This window comes from Dama dama, chromosome 31 (assembly GCF_033118175.1).
Source record: "Dama dama isolate Ldn47 chromosome 31, ASM3311817v1, whole genome shotgun sequence".
Lineage (NCBI taxonomy): Eukaryota > Metazoa > Chordata > Mammalia > Artiodactyla > Cervidae > Dama > Dama dama.
The window spans coordinates 58,400,005-58,418,559 of NC_083711.1; the positions used below are offsets into that span (position 1 = coordinate 58,400,005).

General features: G+C 37.3%; 1 protein-coding gene across 1 annotated transcript in view; it reads left to right on the top strand.

Moving 5' to 3' along the window:
* Positions 1–18,555, top strand: part of NECTIN3 (nectin cell adhesion molecule 3) — a 122,978-nt gene that overhangs the window by 69,497 nt on the left and 34,926 nt on the right. Inside the window, exons 6-7 of the mRNA XM_061134087.1 lie at positions 4,526–4,664; positions 7,230–7,314. Of these exons, the coding sequence (XP_060990070.1) occupies positions 4,526–4,664; positions 7,230–7,314 (224 nt within the window). The remainder of the gene's footprint in view (positions 1–4,525; positions 4,665–7,229; positions 7,315–18,555) is intronic.

The window sequence follows — 18,555 nt, forward strand, 5'->3', positions numbered from 1 at the left end:
TCACTTGGTTTATGAGTCAGATGTTCACTTGTCACATAGAGCACCCAGGTCATGCCTCCTTTACATTTTTGGTTTTGCGTTAAATCTAGATAAAGTTTTAGTTCAGCTGAGCTCCCGTATGTCATAATATGTCTCTCACAAGATGCAGCCTGTGATGAGGGGAACAACCAAGTGAAGATGTGACTGTCTACTGTAACCCGGGACTGTCCAACTCCACACTCCCCACGGGATATTCTGGGTGCCCTGTGCGGCTGGTGCCCGCTGATGCGTGGACCTAGCAGGGCTGCCAGTGCCGACCCACATTAGTACAATGCTGGTTCTTATTAAACGCCGGCTCCCTCTCGTTTATTCTTAGATAAGTGATCATTTCTGTCTATACTTCACTGGAAAATAAATAATTTTATGGATTGTCCAACACTGTTTGAGGATTTTGTTTTCTATGGTGAGGAGAGGGACTGTAAAAGTCACCCTTGCATTCCTAGCACTTAGAACAAGACCTGACACAGAGTAGGTTAGGATTGGTAATTTGTTGGATGAAAATCTAAGGAGACCCTCCTGATCCAAATAGAGGACCTTCTTTAAAAAGTAGTGAGATAAATATATGGATGGATATAGAGGCTTAGATGTCATATTGAACAGATAAGTGTTAAAAAGGGCTTTTTATGAAAAGTGAGAGTGGGGCATATTTATGGGGAAAATTGGTAATACAGTGACATGTAGTATGGGAATATTTTTGTATTTTAAACCCAAATAAAATTTGGGAAGATAAGTTTGTAGACTATCATATTAAGCTGTGAATCAGTTGATGGGGATTACATAAGTTTTGGTGAAGGAAATGAAGAAAAAGGGATGAAACTTGATGTTTCAGTTAACTGTTAAGATTTGGTGTTTTAACATAAGTATAATAAGGGACTATAGATTTCTGTACTCATTTTAAAATGGTTTTAGCAAATTGCCAGAAACACATATTTTAGTCTATAGAATAGTATTTAATTTCAAAACTATAAAAGTGCCTCAGTCTCAGATGTGAATTAAGTAAGCACATGTTTGAATAGCTTTTATATAGGTTTTATTCACTTATATCAGAGTGATAACATGGACTTTAGTTCAATCTAATATCTGTAATATTTATATTTTTCAAAAAATAATGAAAGTTATTGGTAACTGATTTTTGGTAGTTTTCTCCATAAGACAAATATATGGTGTCTCTATATTTCTATGGATAGTATACTTCGGCTGTACTGAGGAATGCTGTTTTTCTGTTTTTGGAGGTGGTTTCCAATGTATATGGATTCATAAGCTGCCATGATAACAGGAATATGTTCTTTTGGGAGATGTGCACCAATCCTTTAATGCTAAATATTTGAATGTTTGTCCCTTTGTTTTCTGCTGCTTCTAAACGTATAATTAGATTTGGTAGAACATCTCCTTAAGTGATGGTAAGATAATGTTGCTTTATGTCAATCACTCAGTAAACTAGCTTGATGTTTAAAAATACCAAATTTTTATACATTGCCTTACTTAATTTTTTTTTCCTTCTGGTTTTGTTGGAATATAGAGACTATGTAGATTATGTGGGCAGGGATGTGGGGAGGCAGTGTTGGGGCTAAATTCTCAAATTTTGTCAAAAATCTTTGACTTGAATGCAAAAAATTTCAGCTTTTCATTTACATTTCATACTAGTGTTCATCACTCGTTAATACCTTTAAAATCTTAATCTCTGAAATGTATAATTTCTTCTTTTCTTAATTAAAGATTTGAAGAATTGAAAAATCAAAAAGGAAGCATGAAATTATGGCATGTATGTACTTGACATAATTAGTTTACCTGTATGGAGTAGGATATCCAGTTGGTAAATGGATTCATACCTAACTTTTCTTCCAGTTTCTTATTTTAGCACTTACTAGCGTGTTCTGATACTAAGAAGAGGCGTGTAAAAAGATGTTAGACATTATTAAAGGATAATGGGAGCCAGGTGAAATAAATATGCTCAAATACTTATTGAGATAGAAGGAAGAGTGATGGTATACATAGAGTCAACTCTCAGTTATGGAATTCTAAAGCAGGACAGAATTAGATAAGTAGACCATAATTTAAATAAGAATCGTATCTAATTAGACTTCAGAATTAACTTCAGGATATTAAAAATAGTACATTTTCAGAGTTAGGATATTAAAAGTCTGATTTTGTTTTATTACAAAGCACTACCAAATATAATAATGCTAAGGTTAAATGAAAGGCTTTCTTGTAGGAGATGTGAGGTTTGATGAATTTACAGTGTACCTTGAAAATCTTAATTTGGACTAATTACATTCAAAAAGTAACCTGAGTGTTTGAAAAATAATTTCAGAAGTATTATTATAAACAAGTTATTTTAGTTAAGTTATTAATAATATAATCAAGTTATTATAAATAACTTATAAATATATTGTTATAAGTATAAATACTATTAAATATTATTATAAATATAGTATATTTATTATTATAAATAAATGGTATGACTTTGTCATTATCATCAAAGTAAGAACACTCAAATTTAGATTCTCCATAGTTGGGCAAAAGTGATAGGGTCACTTTACTCCTTAGGAACAGAAAAACATCGCTTAGAGGGAAACTTTAGTGTGAAATGGGTAGCATACTTGACACATGGGGATTTTCTCAAATAACCTTTGCATTGTAACCTTAAAAGGTTTCAATTGGCCTATTGTTAAAACCTGAATACGGAACTATAATTTATATGGCGGGAAAAAGTGATAGTATAGATGAGAAGATTAGCCCTAAATCAACCCAAGGCTCTTCTACATTTATAAAAGCAGAGTATATTTGGCTTGGTTTTCAATTTTTTTTCTCATGTAGCACATATTTAAATGGAGTTAGTACTGGTTAGAGACAAGAGCAACAATGAATGATGAACCAGGTATGTATTAGCAAATAAGGGTAACATTTTGAATGATGAAGCTGGTTATATTGTTTACAATAATTGTGTATTTTTAGATTCTATTCAGTATTTGAGTTATTGTTGAAATTGGTTACTTGGCACTCATTGGTATGAGATTTTTAGTCTAAAATAAAACTAATAAAATGACATGTTAACAAACCCAAGATATTAGTTTGCTAGGAAATTTGTATAATTGGTAAAGAAGTGAAACATTCTTTTTAGCAATCTAAAACATCACATGACTCACATTTGAATAAAAACAGTTGAGAAATACTCCTAAATACACTATATTTGGAAATGCTATGATGGTAAGTAGGTGAAATATTTCAAAACTGATAGTGCTTTGATTCTATTTAAATTTGTCATGTCTGGAGTCCAGTAGTAACTATTTAAGGATGTATGTGAACATCAGTTTACTTGAAGACAAAGAGCTCTTTATTTCCAAATAGGGGACCCAAAAGAAGGGATTATGTTAGATGTTGCAAAAAACCATTCTTTCCCCAAAAGGGTAGGGTAGAGGTTTATAACATTGTCCTAACCTAGCTTTATTTCATGCTGTGTTCTCTCCTGTTCATTGACTGACTGACCTTGGGCAGAACATTTACTTTAGAACAGAAGTATCTTCATTTATAGAATGTTCTATTGAATATATTGAAGGTTTTTTGTAACTGATAGGTCATTCTGCAAAATTTAGTTATTGGATGTAATATGGCTGAAATTGTCAAAATAATACCTATACATAAGGATTGATGGTTTTGTCATATCCATAATACTTACATTTGAAAATAATTTTAGTAAACTCTTTTACTTGGGAGTTCATAAAATAGGGTGACGTTTTTTAAAAAAATTGTGTGAAATGCTAACTACTAAATATGTTTTTAAAATCCTTTCTTACAAAATTTTTATGATACAGGCTGGAAATGAGAAATTGGTATTCAGAAATTATATAGTGTGTAGCCAGGAGATAGGGAAGAATTTATATAATTTTGTAGTAGAGACACTATCTTAAAGTGTACTATGTATTACATATGTGTTAATTAAGGGAAGTTATCTGCAACAAGTACTGTTTTATTCACATTTCTGTTTTAAAAACTTAAATTTTGCAGTGTCAGTTTTTGACTGTTTATTATTAGAGCTAGGATATTTTCTGTTTTCTAGTGTTATTTTGCCCTTTCTTGAAGATTTTTGGTTTCTTTAATAGAATTTCTTTTAATATAATAAAAGCTGAATATTGTGTTGGCTAACTCCATTAAAGCATACTGAATATTTTTTGTTTGTTTATCATCTTTTAGAATAAGAAATTAGTTTTCACCTTCTTTGCTTCTTAAGACATTCTTTGCCCATAGACTGTAGATTCACTCATTCATACGTGACGGGGGACATTCTTTTCATAACTTTAAAAAATTAAAGTTGGAGTACTAAGGTTACATCTTGCAAAGAGTGTTAGCGTTAAAAAGTAACATCAAGTTTGGGGTCTTCTGAGCTTGTGGTTGAATAACTTGCTTGCACATTGTAGAAATCAGAGGACAGGAATTCAAGAATTCTTTGTAAAATTGCTTGAAAAACCTAATTTTTGTTACTTTACAGATGTTCCATTTAAGCAGACCTCTTCTATAGCAGTAGCTGGAGCTGTAATTGGAGCTGTCCTTGCCCTCTTCATCATTGCCATCTTCCTGACTGTGCTGTTGACTCCTCGAAAAAAGAGACCAGCATACCTCGACAAAGTGTAGGTAACTTTTTTGCTGGTGTTCAACTATGAAAATTCAGTATGTGTCAGTCTTTATCATTACAGCTACTCATATGAAAAGTGTCTGAGGGATAGAAATAAAGATGCTGTTAGGTATCTGTAAGATGGCTAGTAGGGGCTATTAGAGGCAAGTATATTCCTTTTTTTTTTCCCTACAGATTATTACACATCTTTGCAAATGGTAGCATAATAACCCTTTATGTTGTCCTGCCTTCTGAGTAAAGATGCAAGTCTTCAATGAAGTAGTTGAAAGACAGATACAAAAGTCTTAGAAGTTTACTTCTTTAGATTGTATATGCCTGTCTTATGTATAGATAAAACTTAACCTTCAGCTGCCAAGTCATTAAATACATTGAGTTTTAAAGTTCTTATCTTAAAGAAATTTGATTTTGGTGAATTACAAAATGTGCATCTTTTTTATTTAAAGAGAAAGGAATGTTTTGGACCTAATCATTAGATAGAGTTATAAAAAAGAAATTGCACTTTGTTGTATAGTCAAAAGACTTACGTCCCAGTTCACTTAATTCCATCAGCAGCTTTTGTTACTTCACCTGTGAAATGTAAATAATACTTTTCCTGCTTCCCTCACATGGCTTTAATAGAGTAGAATAGATGATGTTGTTTATGAACTGTGAAGTTCTATACAAATGGCATTATTTCTTGTGTGGTTATTAGTGTTTTTATATGAAGATATAAGGCTAGCTCTCAAAGAAGTACTTCTGTCTTCATAAATGCCTTGTGTATGTCTTTGCCTCTCTAATCTGGCACAGTTAGAGAACGAATCTTTTGGGGTTAAGGGCACCTGGGTATTAGTCTCAGCTCTGTTATGACCAAGTTAATAGTATGACCATGAATGAATCACCTCCATGAACCTTGGTTTTCTCACCTACATGACTTACAGCACCTTGGAGCTATACATTTGCTGTAATTTTTATTACATTAAAGGAAATAATTACTTTAAATAAAAGAACTGTAAAGTACTCTTCCAGTCTCTTACCTGCAAGACCGAATTTCTTTAATATTTCAAGAGCAACTAACTAGTTTGTGGTTAAATTTGTATTAGTTGCTGAATTATCTCAAGCTCTTCTATAATTTCAAAAACATACTTTACTAGTAGGCTAGTAATACATGTAATTTATTTTATTGTTTGAATTCTAATCATTTAAAATATTATTTCATGACCACATTGAGAAGTTATTAGACTACTGAGAATTTTTAATTACTTTGGCCTCTATAGCTTTCATGCTCTTTATCTCTTAATATAGGTAAATTTTTGTTTGATTTGCTAATCTTAACTACTGAAAAGTCGTTATCTGTGATCTTCAAAAGTAACAGTCTATATAAAAAGCTGCCTTCTAAAATGCAGAAAGGTACAAGATATTTTTAATTCTATTTTTGTCATAATATAACAATTTAAAAATATATGAAAATACTTTTTTAGTAGTTTAGGTCATTTTGGCAAAGGTAAATGCATTCCCCGAGGATATAATAGTCTGTTTCGGGTGGTAAGATTTATAGTGGTTTGTAGACTGAAAATCTTAATTTACATGATCAGTGTTCTAAGGGTGACCATGGCTTTTGAAAACTAATTTTAGAAGTGTTTCCAAAATGTAGTATAAACTTATTTTTTCATAACCATTTTAAGATACAGTGTTTCGTGTGTGTATGCCAAGTCGCTTCAATCATGTCCTCCTCTTTGTGACCGTTATGGACTGTAGCCTGCCAGACTCCTGTGTCCGTGGAATTCTCCAGGCAAGGATACTGGAGTGGGTTGTCATGGCCTCCTGTGTGGGACCTTCAAACCCAGGGACTGAACCCATGTCTCTTACGGCCCCTGTATTGGCAGGCGGGTTCTTTACCAGTAGCACCTCCTGGAAAGCCCTACGTCTTTCAAATCACTGTTATGACAATTTGGAGGAAAGTGTTTTCCATCACACAGTTGACTATTTTAAAATGTTGGTACGCATGGTCAGATGTGAAAAATATGCAGTACTTAACTAGTCATTTACTAGTGCTGCGCTTAGTCGCTCAGTTCTGTCCAACTCTTTGTGACTCCACGCATTGTAGCCCGCCAGGCTCCTCTGTCCATGGGGATTCTCCAGGCAAGAATACTGGAGGGGGTTGCCATGACCCCTCCAGGGGGTCTTCCCAACCCAGGCATCGAGCCCAGGTCTCCCGCACCGCAGGTGAAGTCTTTACCGACTGAGCCACCAAGGAAGCCATGATACACTAGATTGCTTGCTTAATAACAATTTTCAAAAAGTGCTTCTATATGAGTTGCTTCTTTTTTTAATTTTTTGAAGAATTGTTTATTTCAGATTACTCCTAAACATTAGAACCTGTAAAGCTAGTTTACTTTTTTCCAAATATGATTAATGGAAATGTAAGAACTGAATTAAACATGTATACTAATACAAATATTAGTATGAGGAAAATATTCTCAAAACTTAAGAGACTCTTGATGGCTCCTCCTCCCCTTTTTTGTATTGTTGTTTTGTCTTTTGTGAAATGTGGTAATCATATTTTTTAAACTTTTTCATGCAGGATCGACCTTCCACCCACACATAAACCACCTCCTATGTATGAAGAACAATCTCCCCCTTTGCCTCAGAAAGACCTTCTATATCAAGTAAGTATCCTTGAGTACACTTAAAATAAAATGAAATAAAATAAAAAATACGAAGTAGTGTTTGTTTCAAATTTTTCAATAATTATTTCTAAATATTGTTTAGTCATTATACATTAAGTATTATATAATAATTTCTGTAAAACATTCAAGGAATCAAATTTAGTCTACAAATTGGATAAAAGAAGTTATGGCTGGTATAGGTAAAACAAATCAACACTGTATTAGGAGTACAAATTTTTGCTTAAAGGCTATGACTGAAGACTTATTATTAATACAGTTTTATTGACATACAGATGTATTGTAAAATATGCATTTTCCTATAAAATAAAAGAAAAATTGAATTTTAAGGCTTAATGTGTGTTGGAGCGGTTTTTCTCCTTGGTATATGTATTTTGTTTCTTTTCAGTATATGCAAGGTCTAAGTTTTTGCTTTTTTTTTTTTTTTTAGCAACAAAAGGTTTATATTCTAATTTAAAATATTGGGCATGAATATTGGGCCCCAGTTTACACTGATGATAGTTTAAAGTTTTTCTTAGACTCAGCTTACAGAAATTCATGTGAAAATACTCATTCAACCCTTCTTAGATTCTGTATCTAAACTAATATGCTCTACTTGGGAAAGTTTAAGCCAATGGAATGTTTGAATACTTTTATTCTTAAATTTTGGAGAAGGAAATCACAACCCACTCTAGTAGCCTTGCCTAGAGAATACTTTGGACAGAGGAGCCTGGTGGTCTGCTGTCCATGGGGTCGCACAGGGTCGGACACAACTGAAGCGACTCAGCGTGCATGCATTCTTAATTTTAATTTTTTTTTGTTTCTTTCCTCTATCACCCATGGGACTCTAACCCCATATTGGAGTTTTATTACCTGAGAAGCTATTTTGGAATGTTTTTCTTCTAAGATATGTCCTGTATCTTCAGCTTGAATAAGGCAAATCATTTGCCCAGCGATTAATTATTTAGTTTGGAGGAAAAACTTAAAAGGAATATTTCTGTTTCGATGGTCTCAGCTTCTGTTCGTTGGTTGACTGTCGAGTCGGTCTACTGCCCGAGTGTGGGGCGGGGCGGAGCATCTCACATCAGGTGCACTCACTGACCGTGGGCGCCAGCTTTGTGGTCTTGCACGACTTTGGTGTCCTAGACAAGAAGGCGACCTGTCTTCTCAGAACTGTTGTTTTCACACAGAGTACAGCCTCACGTCTCCTTTGGCAAATGAATTAAATTGGTAAGCAGTGTGAAATGTCAACAAGGATTCAGCTGGAGGTGGTGGTAACTGCTGCAGATGGATAGGATAGCTGCCTTCTTCCTCTACAAAGCTGGAAGTTACCTGAGGGTTTCTAGGTGCAGGTGAGGGGATAGTTGAAGAAGGTTGTTAGTAATTTTTAGTACAGCCCTAATTGCATATAATTTTATTCTTGTCCATAAAATCAACGTATTATGTTACTTTTTATTTAATATTTTCAAATTAAATATTTATAAAAGCTTATGAATTGAAAAAAATGCTTGGCACAGATCATGCGACCTGGTTTGAGTTAAGAAAATATAATTTCTATATATGTAAGTGCTGCTCAATAAACACAGAGGGAAGATTTTTCTTGGATGATTTGATAGTGGTGCAGACTGAAATTTTTATCCTTGGAGTCAGAGAAAGCTTCCTGGATGGATCAGTTTGGAAGTAGGATTTTTGATGCATGTGATAAAATTACTCAGTTGTTGATTAGAATAAATTTCATAATCACAGGCATAAATCTAGGTGGAAATGAACAGTTATGTGAAAGAGTAATGGAAATTTTAGAAAGGGAATTGGTGGGACAGCATCTGCAGTGGATAACACTGGACTTTTGGAGTCAGAGACCACCTAGGATCACTGTGACTTTTTTCCTCATCTGTAAAATTAAGCAAGTGAGGATTGATTGTTTCCCTCTTCTAGCTATTAAATTGAGTCTATAAGATATTGCTAAGGGTCTGCTGGTTGTGTGATTTTGCTTGCTGTTGCTGCTAAGTCACGTCAGTCGTGTCCAACTCTGTGCGACCCCATAGACGGCAGCCCACCAGCCTCCCGTCCCTGGGATTCTCCAGGCAAGAACACCAGAGTGGGTGGCCATTTCCTTCTCCAATGCATGAAAGTGAAAAGTGAAAGTGAGGTCGCTCAGTCATGTCCAACTCTTCGGCGACTCCATGGACTGTATAGCCTACCAGACTCCTCCGTCCATGGGATTTCCCAGGCAAGAGTACTGGAGTGGGGTGCCATTGTCTTCTCCAGTCATTTTGCTTAGGAGAGTCAAAATGAGTTAGAAATGAAATAATTCTTAATTCTATAAAGGTTTTAAGAATAATTGAAGCTAAAATTATTATTCATTAGTAAGATAATTTGTTGTGATTCATACATTATAATGTCATATGTTAATTGTATGGCTGTTTGTGTTTTAATTAATGTTGTGATGCCAAAATGCAAAATACACAGAACTGTTTCCTGGTTACCTAGAAATCTATAAGTGTGTAATTACTATCTAATTAGCTTCATGCAATGATAACCATGCTACAGTAGTAAACGCCATCACAATGTTCTGCTTCAGTAGATAACTTGTCAACTTTAAACTTGTGAGGTAATTCCTATTTGAAGTCAGTAGTTCTTAGTCCTCACACCAGGCCGTGCTCCCAAATACCACCATGGCTTCTTTTAAGAAAGAGAGTCCCACTTGTTTCACCCATTGGTGTTCTACCCTTGGGAAACCACACAAAGGAAAAGTTCCTTACTACTTATATTTGTGTGTGTTAGTTATTCAGTTGTGTCCAACTCTTTACAACCCCATGGACTGTAGCCCACTAGGCTCCTCTGTCCTTGGAATTCTCCAGGCAAGAGTACTAGAGTGGGTAGCCATTTCCTTCTCCGGAAATCTTGCCAACCCAGGGATCAAAGCCGGGACTCCTGAATTGCTGGTAGGTTCTTCTGTCTGAGCCAGCAGAGGATATTACCAAACCCATACCTGAGGATTTTCACTCTTAAGTATAAGCTGGAAAACGAGACCTAGTATTGTGGAGAGGCAATTTCCTAGAGTGGGAAGGGAACTGTTACCACACTGCAGAGAAGATGTATGTAGGCCCACAAAAATATAAAAGGAAGGAAATAAAAAGAGGAATGTCTTGCCTGGTGGTAAAGAGTAATTAAGAAATACTGTGGCTGATTCACATTGATGTTTGACAGAAAACAACAAAATTCTGTAAAGCTATTATCCTTCAATTAAAAATAAATAAAGGAATATGAAAAAAACACCACCAGCTTGTTATATTATTAGTTGATAATCCTACAAAAGTGAGTTGTTGTGGTCTTTTACAGACCAGGACCTGGGGACTGGAGTTGATGAAAGAGAAAGAGCAATATCCCTCGGGTTACGTGGAAAACCAATAAAGCCCACACACAGGACTTGTACCGCTCACGAAGACTCAGGGCGTCCTCTCAAGGAGGTCCTAAAAGCCCAGGCGAAAAAGGGAGCTTGGTAGGTTTCCACACTCCAAAGAATTAGCCAGAGACAGAAAGAAGGACGCGAGGGACCCAAGTCTGTAGTGGAACAAGGATATTTTATTAGCAGAAATGCATGTTTATATATCTTCAGTAAAATGATTACTCACCCATTAAAAAGAATGAAATCCCACTAGTTGCAACAAAGTGGATAGTCTATTAAGCACAAGGTCGCTAAAGAGAGTCACTGAAGAGAATCCAAGCAGGTGCTCCGTCCCGTGATCTCAGTCCTGAGAACTGCCTGCAGCTCTACTCATTCCCGTATTCCAGGAACTGATAAGGAGCAGAGAGTCCTTGAGCAAGGACACACAAAGGAAGAAAATGCAGCATGTTGGCTCCCTTAAAGTTGAGCGTCCCCTGACAGTGAGTCTCCATTTAGGTAACTAATATTAACTCATGACATTAAAATATACTTTACCTTTTTATTATGGCTTATTTTCTTAACATTTTAAGTAACATATAAGTATATTTTTGGTATAAAAATGCAAATAGTACAGATATTTATAGAGTTAACTAGTAAAGTTCTCTTTCATACCCATATTCCCAAATATATTATTTTTTCACAGAGGTCACTGTTGTTACAAATTTATATCCTCCCAGACTTTTCCCCACATGTTTACTTTGAAGTATACATCATCCTTGTTTATATCTACAAGTAGTTTAATTTTTAAAAAACATAAATGTGATCATAGAATACATATTGTTCTAGAAACTGCTTTTTCCACTATTACAAACCAGTATTTTTCAGAATGACTAATGTTGCCACCTTAATCAAAATCCTCTGTGTTACTAAAAAGGAAGATTCTGGACCACAGTTTCAGTTTTACTGAATCAGAATCCCAGGGGTTGGAGACAGTGGGCATTTTACCTAGCTCACCGGGTGAATTTGGACTTCCCTGGTGGCTGAGACGGTAAAGCATCTTGCTTACAATATGGGAGACCCAGGTTCCACGTCTGGGTCAGGAAGATCCTCTGGAGAAGGAAATGGCAACCTACTCCAGTGTTCTTGCCTGGAAAATCCCATGGATGGAGAAGCATGGTAGGCTACAGTCCACGGGGTCCCAAAGAGTTGGACACGACTGAGTGACTTCACTTTGACTTTCTTTCCGGGTGAATTTTAATGCACATTCATGTTTGAGAACTGTTGCTGTTTCTCTGTGTCATTCTTAATGGCTGTAATTGTATTCTGTTCTGTTGATACACCACAAATTGCCTGATGATTTTCCTAGGTTGTTTTCTTTTTTTTTCTGTTACATTAATTGTTGCATTGAACATAGTTTTAAATACTTTATTATACACATGTGTTTATAAAATATATGCAAAAAATAGAACTGTGAATATTTTTTATATTTAAATATGTGTCACATTGCTGGCCAAACTAGATGCATTAATTTATATTCCTATAAATAGTATCAGTTCAGTAACTCAGGCGTGTCTGACTCCTGGTGACCCCATGAACTGCAGCACGCCAGGCTTCCCTGTCCATCACCAACTTCCGGAGCTTACTGTAACTCATGTCCATCAAGTCGGTGATGCCATCCAACCATCTCATCCTCTGTCATCCCCTACTCCTCCTGCCTTCAATCTTTCCCAGAATCAGTTCAGTTCAGTTCAGTCGCTCAGTCATGTCCGACTCTGGAACCCCATGAACCGCAGCACGCCAGGCCTTCCTGTCCATCACCAACTGCCAGAGTCTACCTAAACCCATGTCCATTGAGTCAGTGATGCCATACAACCATCTCATCCTCTGTCATCCCCTTCTCCTCCTGCCCTCAATCTTTCCCAGCACCAGGGTCTTTTCAAATGAGTCAGTTCTTCATATCAGGTGGCCAAAGAATTGGAATTTCAGTTTCAGCATCAGACCTTCCAATGAATATTCAGGATTGATTTCCTTTAGGATGGACTGATTGGATCTCCTTGCAGTCCAAGGGACTCTGAAGAGTCTTCTCCAACACCACAGTTCAAAAGCGTCAATTCTTCAGCACTCAGCTTACTTTATAAAGTCCAACTCTCACATCCATACATGACTACTGGAAAAATCATACCATTGACTAGACAGATTTCGTTGGCAAAGTAATGTCTCTGCTTTTTAATATGCTGTCTAGGTTGGTCATAACTTATTCCAAGGAGCAAGCGTCTTTTAATTTCATGGGTACAGTCAACATCTGCAATGATTTTGAAGCCCAAGAAAATAGTCTCTCACTGCTTCCATTGTTTCCCCATCTATTTGCCATGAGGTGATGGAATCAGATGCCGTGATCTTAGTTTTCTGAATGTTGAGCTATAAGCCAACTTTTTCACTCTCCTCTTTCACTTTGACCAAGAGGCTCTTAAGTTCTTCCCTTTTAGCCATAAGAGTTGTGTCATCTGCGTATCTGAGGTTATTGACATGTCTCTCAGCAATCTGGATTCCAGCTTGTGCTTCATCAGCCTGGCATTTTGCATGATGTACTCTTGCATACACATTAAATAAGCAGGTTGACAATATACAGTCTTTACATACTCCTTTACTGCCTTGGAACGAGTCTATTGTTCCATGTCCAGTTCTAAGTATTGTTTCTTGACCTACATACACAGATTTCTCAGGAGGCAGGTTAGGTGGTCTGGTATTCCCATCTCTTTAAGAATTTTGCACAGTTTGTTGTGATCCACACAGTCAAAGGCGTTGGCATAGTCAATAAAGCAAAAGTAGATGTTTTTCTGGAACTCTCTTGCTTTTTCCATGATCCAACGGATGTTGGCAATTTGGTCTGTGGTTGGCAATTTGATCTGTGGTTCCTCTGCCTTTTCTTAATCCAGCTTTGACCATCTGGAAGTTCACAGTTGTCATGATGTTGAAGCCTGACTTGGAGAATTTTGAGCATTACTTTGCTAGCATGTGAGATGAGTGTAATTGTGTGGGAGTTTGAACATTCTTTGGCATTGCCTTTCTTTGGGATTGGAATGAAAACTGACCTTTTCCAGTCCTGTGGCCACTGCTGAGTTTTCCACATTTGCTGGCATATTGAGTGCAGCACTTTGACAGCATCATCTTTCAGGATTTGAAAGAGCTCAACTGGAATCCATCACCTCCACTAGCTTTGTTTGTAATGATGCTTCCTAAGTCCCACTTGACTTTGCATTCTAGGATATCTGGTTCCAGGTGAGTGATCACACCATCGTGGTTATCTGGGTCATGAAGATCTTTTTTGTATACTTCTGTGTATTTTTGCCACCTCTTCTTAATATCTTCTACTTCTGTAGGTCCATACCATTTCTGTCCTTTATTGAGCCCATCTTTGCATGAAATGTTCCCTTGGTATCTCTAATTTTCTTGATGAGATCTCTAATCTTTCCCATTCTATTGTTTTGCTCTATTTCTTTGCATTGACCACTGAGGAAGACTTTCTTATCTCTCCTTGCTATTCTTTGGAACTTTGCATTCAGATGGGTGTATCTTTCCTTTTCTCCTTTGCCTTTAGCTTCTCTTCTTTTCCTAGCTATTTGTAAGGCCTCATCAGACAATCATTTTGCTTTCTTGCATTTCTTTTTCTTGGGGATGGTCTTGATCACTGCCTCCTGTACAATGTCATGAACCTTGGTCCATAGTTCTTCAGGCCTCTGTCTATCAGATATAATCCCCTGAATCTATTTGTCATGTCCACTGTATAATCATAAGGGATTTGATTTAGGTCATGCCTGAGTGGTCTAGTAGTTTTCCCTACTTTCTTCTATTTAAGTCTGAATTTGGCAAAAAGGAGTTCATGATCTGAGCCACAGTCAGCTCCCAGTCTTATTTTTGCTGACTCTGTAGAGCTTCTCCATCTTTGACTGCGAAGAATATAATCAATCTGATTTCAGTGTTGACCATCCGTTGATGTTCATGTGTAGAGTCTTCTCTTGTGTTGTTGGAAGAGGGTGTTTGCTATGACCAGTGCATTCTCTTGGCAAATGTCTGTTAGCCTTTGACCTGCTTCGTTTTGTACTCCAAGGCCAAATTTGCCTGTTACTGCAGGTATCTCTTGACTTCCTACTTTTGCATTCTAGTCCCCTGTAATAAAAAGGATATCGTTTTTGGGTGTTAGCTATAGAAGGTCTTGTAGGTCTTCATAGCACCGTTCAACTTCATTTTCTTCAGCTTTACTGATCAAGGCATAGACTTGGATTTCTGTAACATTGAATGGTTTGCCTTGGAAATGAACAGAGATCATTCTGTCGTTTTTGAGTGTGCATCCAAGTACTGCATTTCGAACTCTTGTTGACTGTGATGGCTGCTCCATTTCTTTGTGCTGTTCGTGGCGGAGGAAATGGCAAAGTAAAGGGATGTGCACTCATTTTCCCCTGCAAGAACTCCAAAATTACAGCCCGCTGCTGAACAACCGTCAACAGGAGAATGTTGAATCCCACCGGAAAAAAGATACCTCACATCCAAGGGCAAAGAAGAAGCTCCAGCAAGACAGTAGGAGGGGCGAAATCATGTTTAGAATCAAACCCCATACCTACCAGAGACGCTGGGAGTGCTCAAACAAAGCTTGTGCACCAGGACCCAGGAGAAAGGAGCAGTGACCCCACCAGAGACTGACCCAGACTTGCCCGTGAGTGTCCCGGAGTCTCTGGCAGAGGTGTGGGTCAGCAGGAGAAAGGAGCAGTGACCCCACCAGAGACTGGCCCAGACTTGCCTGTGAGTGTCCCGGAGTCTCCGGCAGAAGTGTGGGTCAGCAGGAGAAAGGAGCAGTGACCCCACAAGAGACTGACCCAGGCTTGCCTGTGAGTGTCCTGGAGTCTCCGGCAGAGGTGTGGGTCAGCAGGAGAAAGGAGCAGTGACCCCACAAGAGACTGACCCAGACTTGCCTGTGAGTGTCCCGGAGTCTCCGGCAGAGGTGTGGGTCAGCAGTGGCCTGCTGCAGGGTTGGGGGCACTCAGTGCTGCTCTGCATGCAGGGGACCTTCTGAAGGAGGTGGCCATTATCTTCATTTCCACCGTAGTTTAGCCTCAGGTCAAACAACAGGGAGGGAACACAGCCCTGCCCATCAACAGAAAAATTGAATTAAAGATTGTCTGAGCATGGCCCTGCCCATTAGAACAAGACCCAGTGTCCCCCACAGTCTCTCCCCTCAGGAAGCTTCCATGAGCTGCTTACCCTTATCCATCAGAGGGCCAACAGAATGAAAGCCACAGTCACAGAAAACTAATCAAACTGATCACATGGACCACAGCCTTGTCTAACTCAATGAAACTATGAACCGTGCCCTGTAGGGCCACCCAAGACGGAAGGGTGAGAGGAAACTGGTAAGAGAATTAACATTTTCTTCCACATTCATGGAAATTAAATGACTGAGTGTGGAATATTTAAGTAAATGGGTCCTGAGTGTTTCTAGGATAGTTTTGCCCTTGAGTAGCAAAATGTCTTCATCTTGCTTATTTCCTCCAGTTAATAAGTAGTGGTAATTTTTGAACTCAGTACTGAAAGATTGTAGGGCCTTGTTCTGGTCTAAGGAAGGAAAAGTTTTGGGCTCAGCAAATTTGGATGAAATACTGATTTATAAACTAATATCTAAATAATATATTCAAGTAAAATAGTGAAACGTCTGAAGTATAAAGGATTGGTATTTTTAAATTACTGAGTCAAAGCTCTTACTAATCAGTTTATAAATAAGAAAAAGATAAACTTACTTGATAAGGTTTTATAAAGATTAATAAATTACCATCTGTTATATCCTTACAATAGTGCCTGACACAGTAAGTGCTATGTGTTTGCTGTAGTTGTTGTTATTGTTAGTTTAAAAGAAGTTTTGTTATTCTTAGAACATTTTTAAGAGACCAACCAGTGAAATTATTTCAGTAGAAGCAAAAAACTAATACTACTTTGACTCATGTAAGTAAACTCAGCATATATTTCTTTAAGAAATTATTGATATTTTTATTGTACGCTAGCTTAGTAGTGCTTGAAATGAAATTAAATGGAGTTTTCCTCTTTTGATTCATAGTTCTTTTTTTTTTTTTTTTTTAATTGGAACTACTTTTCTTTATTTTTTGTTGAGTGAATAAGGCTGAAACATTACAGTGGTATTATAAGTTTCAGAGCAACAAAATTTTAGGAATGATAAATGTGATATATCTTCCATTTATCAAACATATTTCTTAAGTACTAATATATGTCAGTATTGGGAATACGTAGTTAATAAAACAGATTTTCAAAATGTTGTCTTTATGGAGCTTACATTCTAGTGACAAATGGATAAATGCCTAGGATGACTTTTTTCTTCCTTTTTTTTGAAGGAATTTTATTGAAGTATAATTGGCATACAACAGATACACAGACAAAAAACAAACATACACACATACCCTAGAAACATCCCCACAATCAAGATAATGTGCATATTCATCATTTGCAGAAGTTTCCTGGTGCCCCCTCTTGCCACATCTCTGCTCCCCTTCTACATCTCCAGAGAACCGACTGCTAATCTGCTCTCTGTCTATAGACATGAGTTTAACTGTTCTTGAATTTTAAGTAACAATCATACAGTAGGTTCTCTTTTTTGGTCTCACCTCTTTCACGGCACATGATTTTGAGATTGTTTTATGCTGTATTGGTCTATAGTTCATTCCTTTTAAATAGATACACTTAATGGATATATTCAGTCAGTTCACTTCAGTCACTCAGTCCTGTCCGACTCTCTGCGACCCCATGAACCACAGCACGCCAGGCCTCCCTGTCCATCACCAATTCCCAGAGTCCACCCAAACCCATGTACATTGAATCGGTGATGCCATCCAACCATCTCATCCTCTGTTGTCCCCTTCTCCCACCTTCAGTCTTTCCCAGCATCAGGGTCTTTTCCAATGAGTCAGCTCTTCGCATCAGATGGCCAAAGTATTGGAGTTTCAGCTTCAACATGAGTCCTTCCAATGAACACCCAGGACTGATTTCCTTTAGGATGGACTGGTTGGATCTCCTTGCAGTCCAAGGGACTCTCAAGAGTCTTCTCCAACACCACAGTTCAAAAGCATCAATTCTTTGGCGCTCAGCTTTCTTTATAGTCCAACTCTCACATCCATACATGACCACTGGAAAAACCATAGCCTTGACTAGACAGACCTTTGTTGACAAAGTAATGTCTCTGCTTTTAAATATGCTGTCTAGTTTGGTCATAACTTTACTGCCAAGGAGTAAGCGTCTTTTAATTTCATGGCTGCAGTCACCATCTGCAGTGATTTTGGAGCCCAGAAAAGTAAAGTCAGCAACTGTTTTCCCATCTATTTACCATGAAGCAATGGGACCAGATGCCATGATCTTAGTTTTCTGAATGTTGAGCTTTAAGCCAACTTTTTCACTCTCCTCTTTCACTTTCATCAAGAGGCTCTTTAGTTCTTCTTCACTTTCTGCCATAAGGGTGGTGTCATCTGCATATCTGAGGTTATTGAATTACATATTGTTTTCTACGTTTACTTGTTGATGGATATTTGCATTATTTCCAGTTTGGAGCTATTATAAGCAATGCTGCTATGAACATTTACTTATGTCTTTGTGTAAATGTATGCTTTTATTTATCTTGGGTAAATACTTACCAAGTATTTGGGATGTGGGATGTGGGATGGGATGTGGGATGACTGGGTCATATGGTAAATGTAGCTTTTTAAGAAAATGCCAAACTGTCATCCTAAGTGGTTTTAGCATTTATGTTCTGACCAACAGTGCATTTGTTGCTTCATATCCTGGCTGCCATTTATGATGATCAG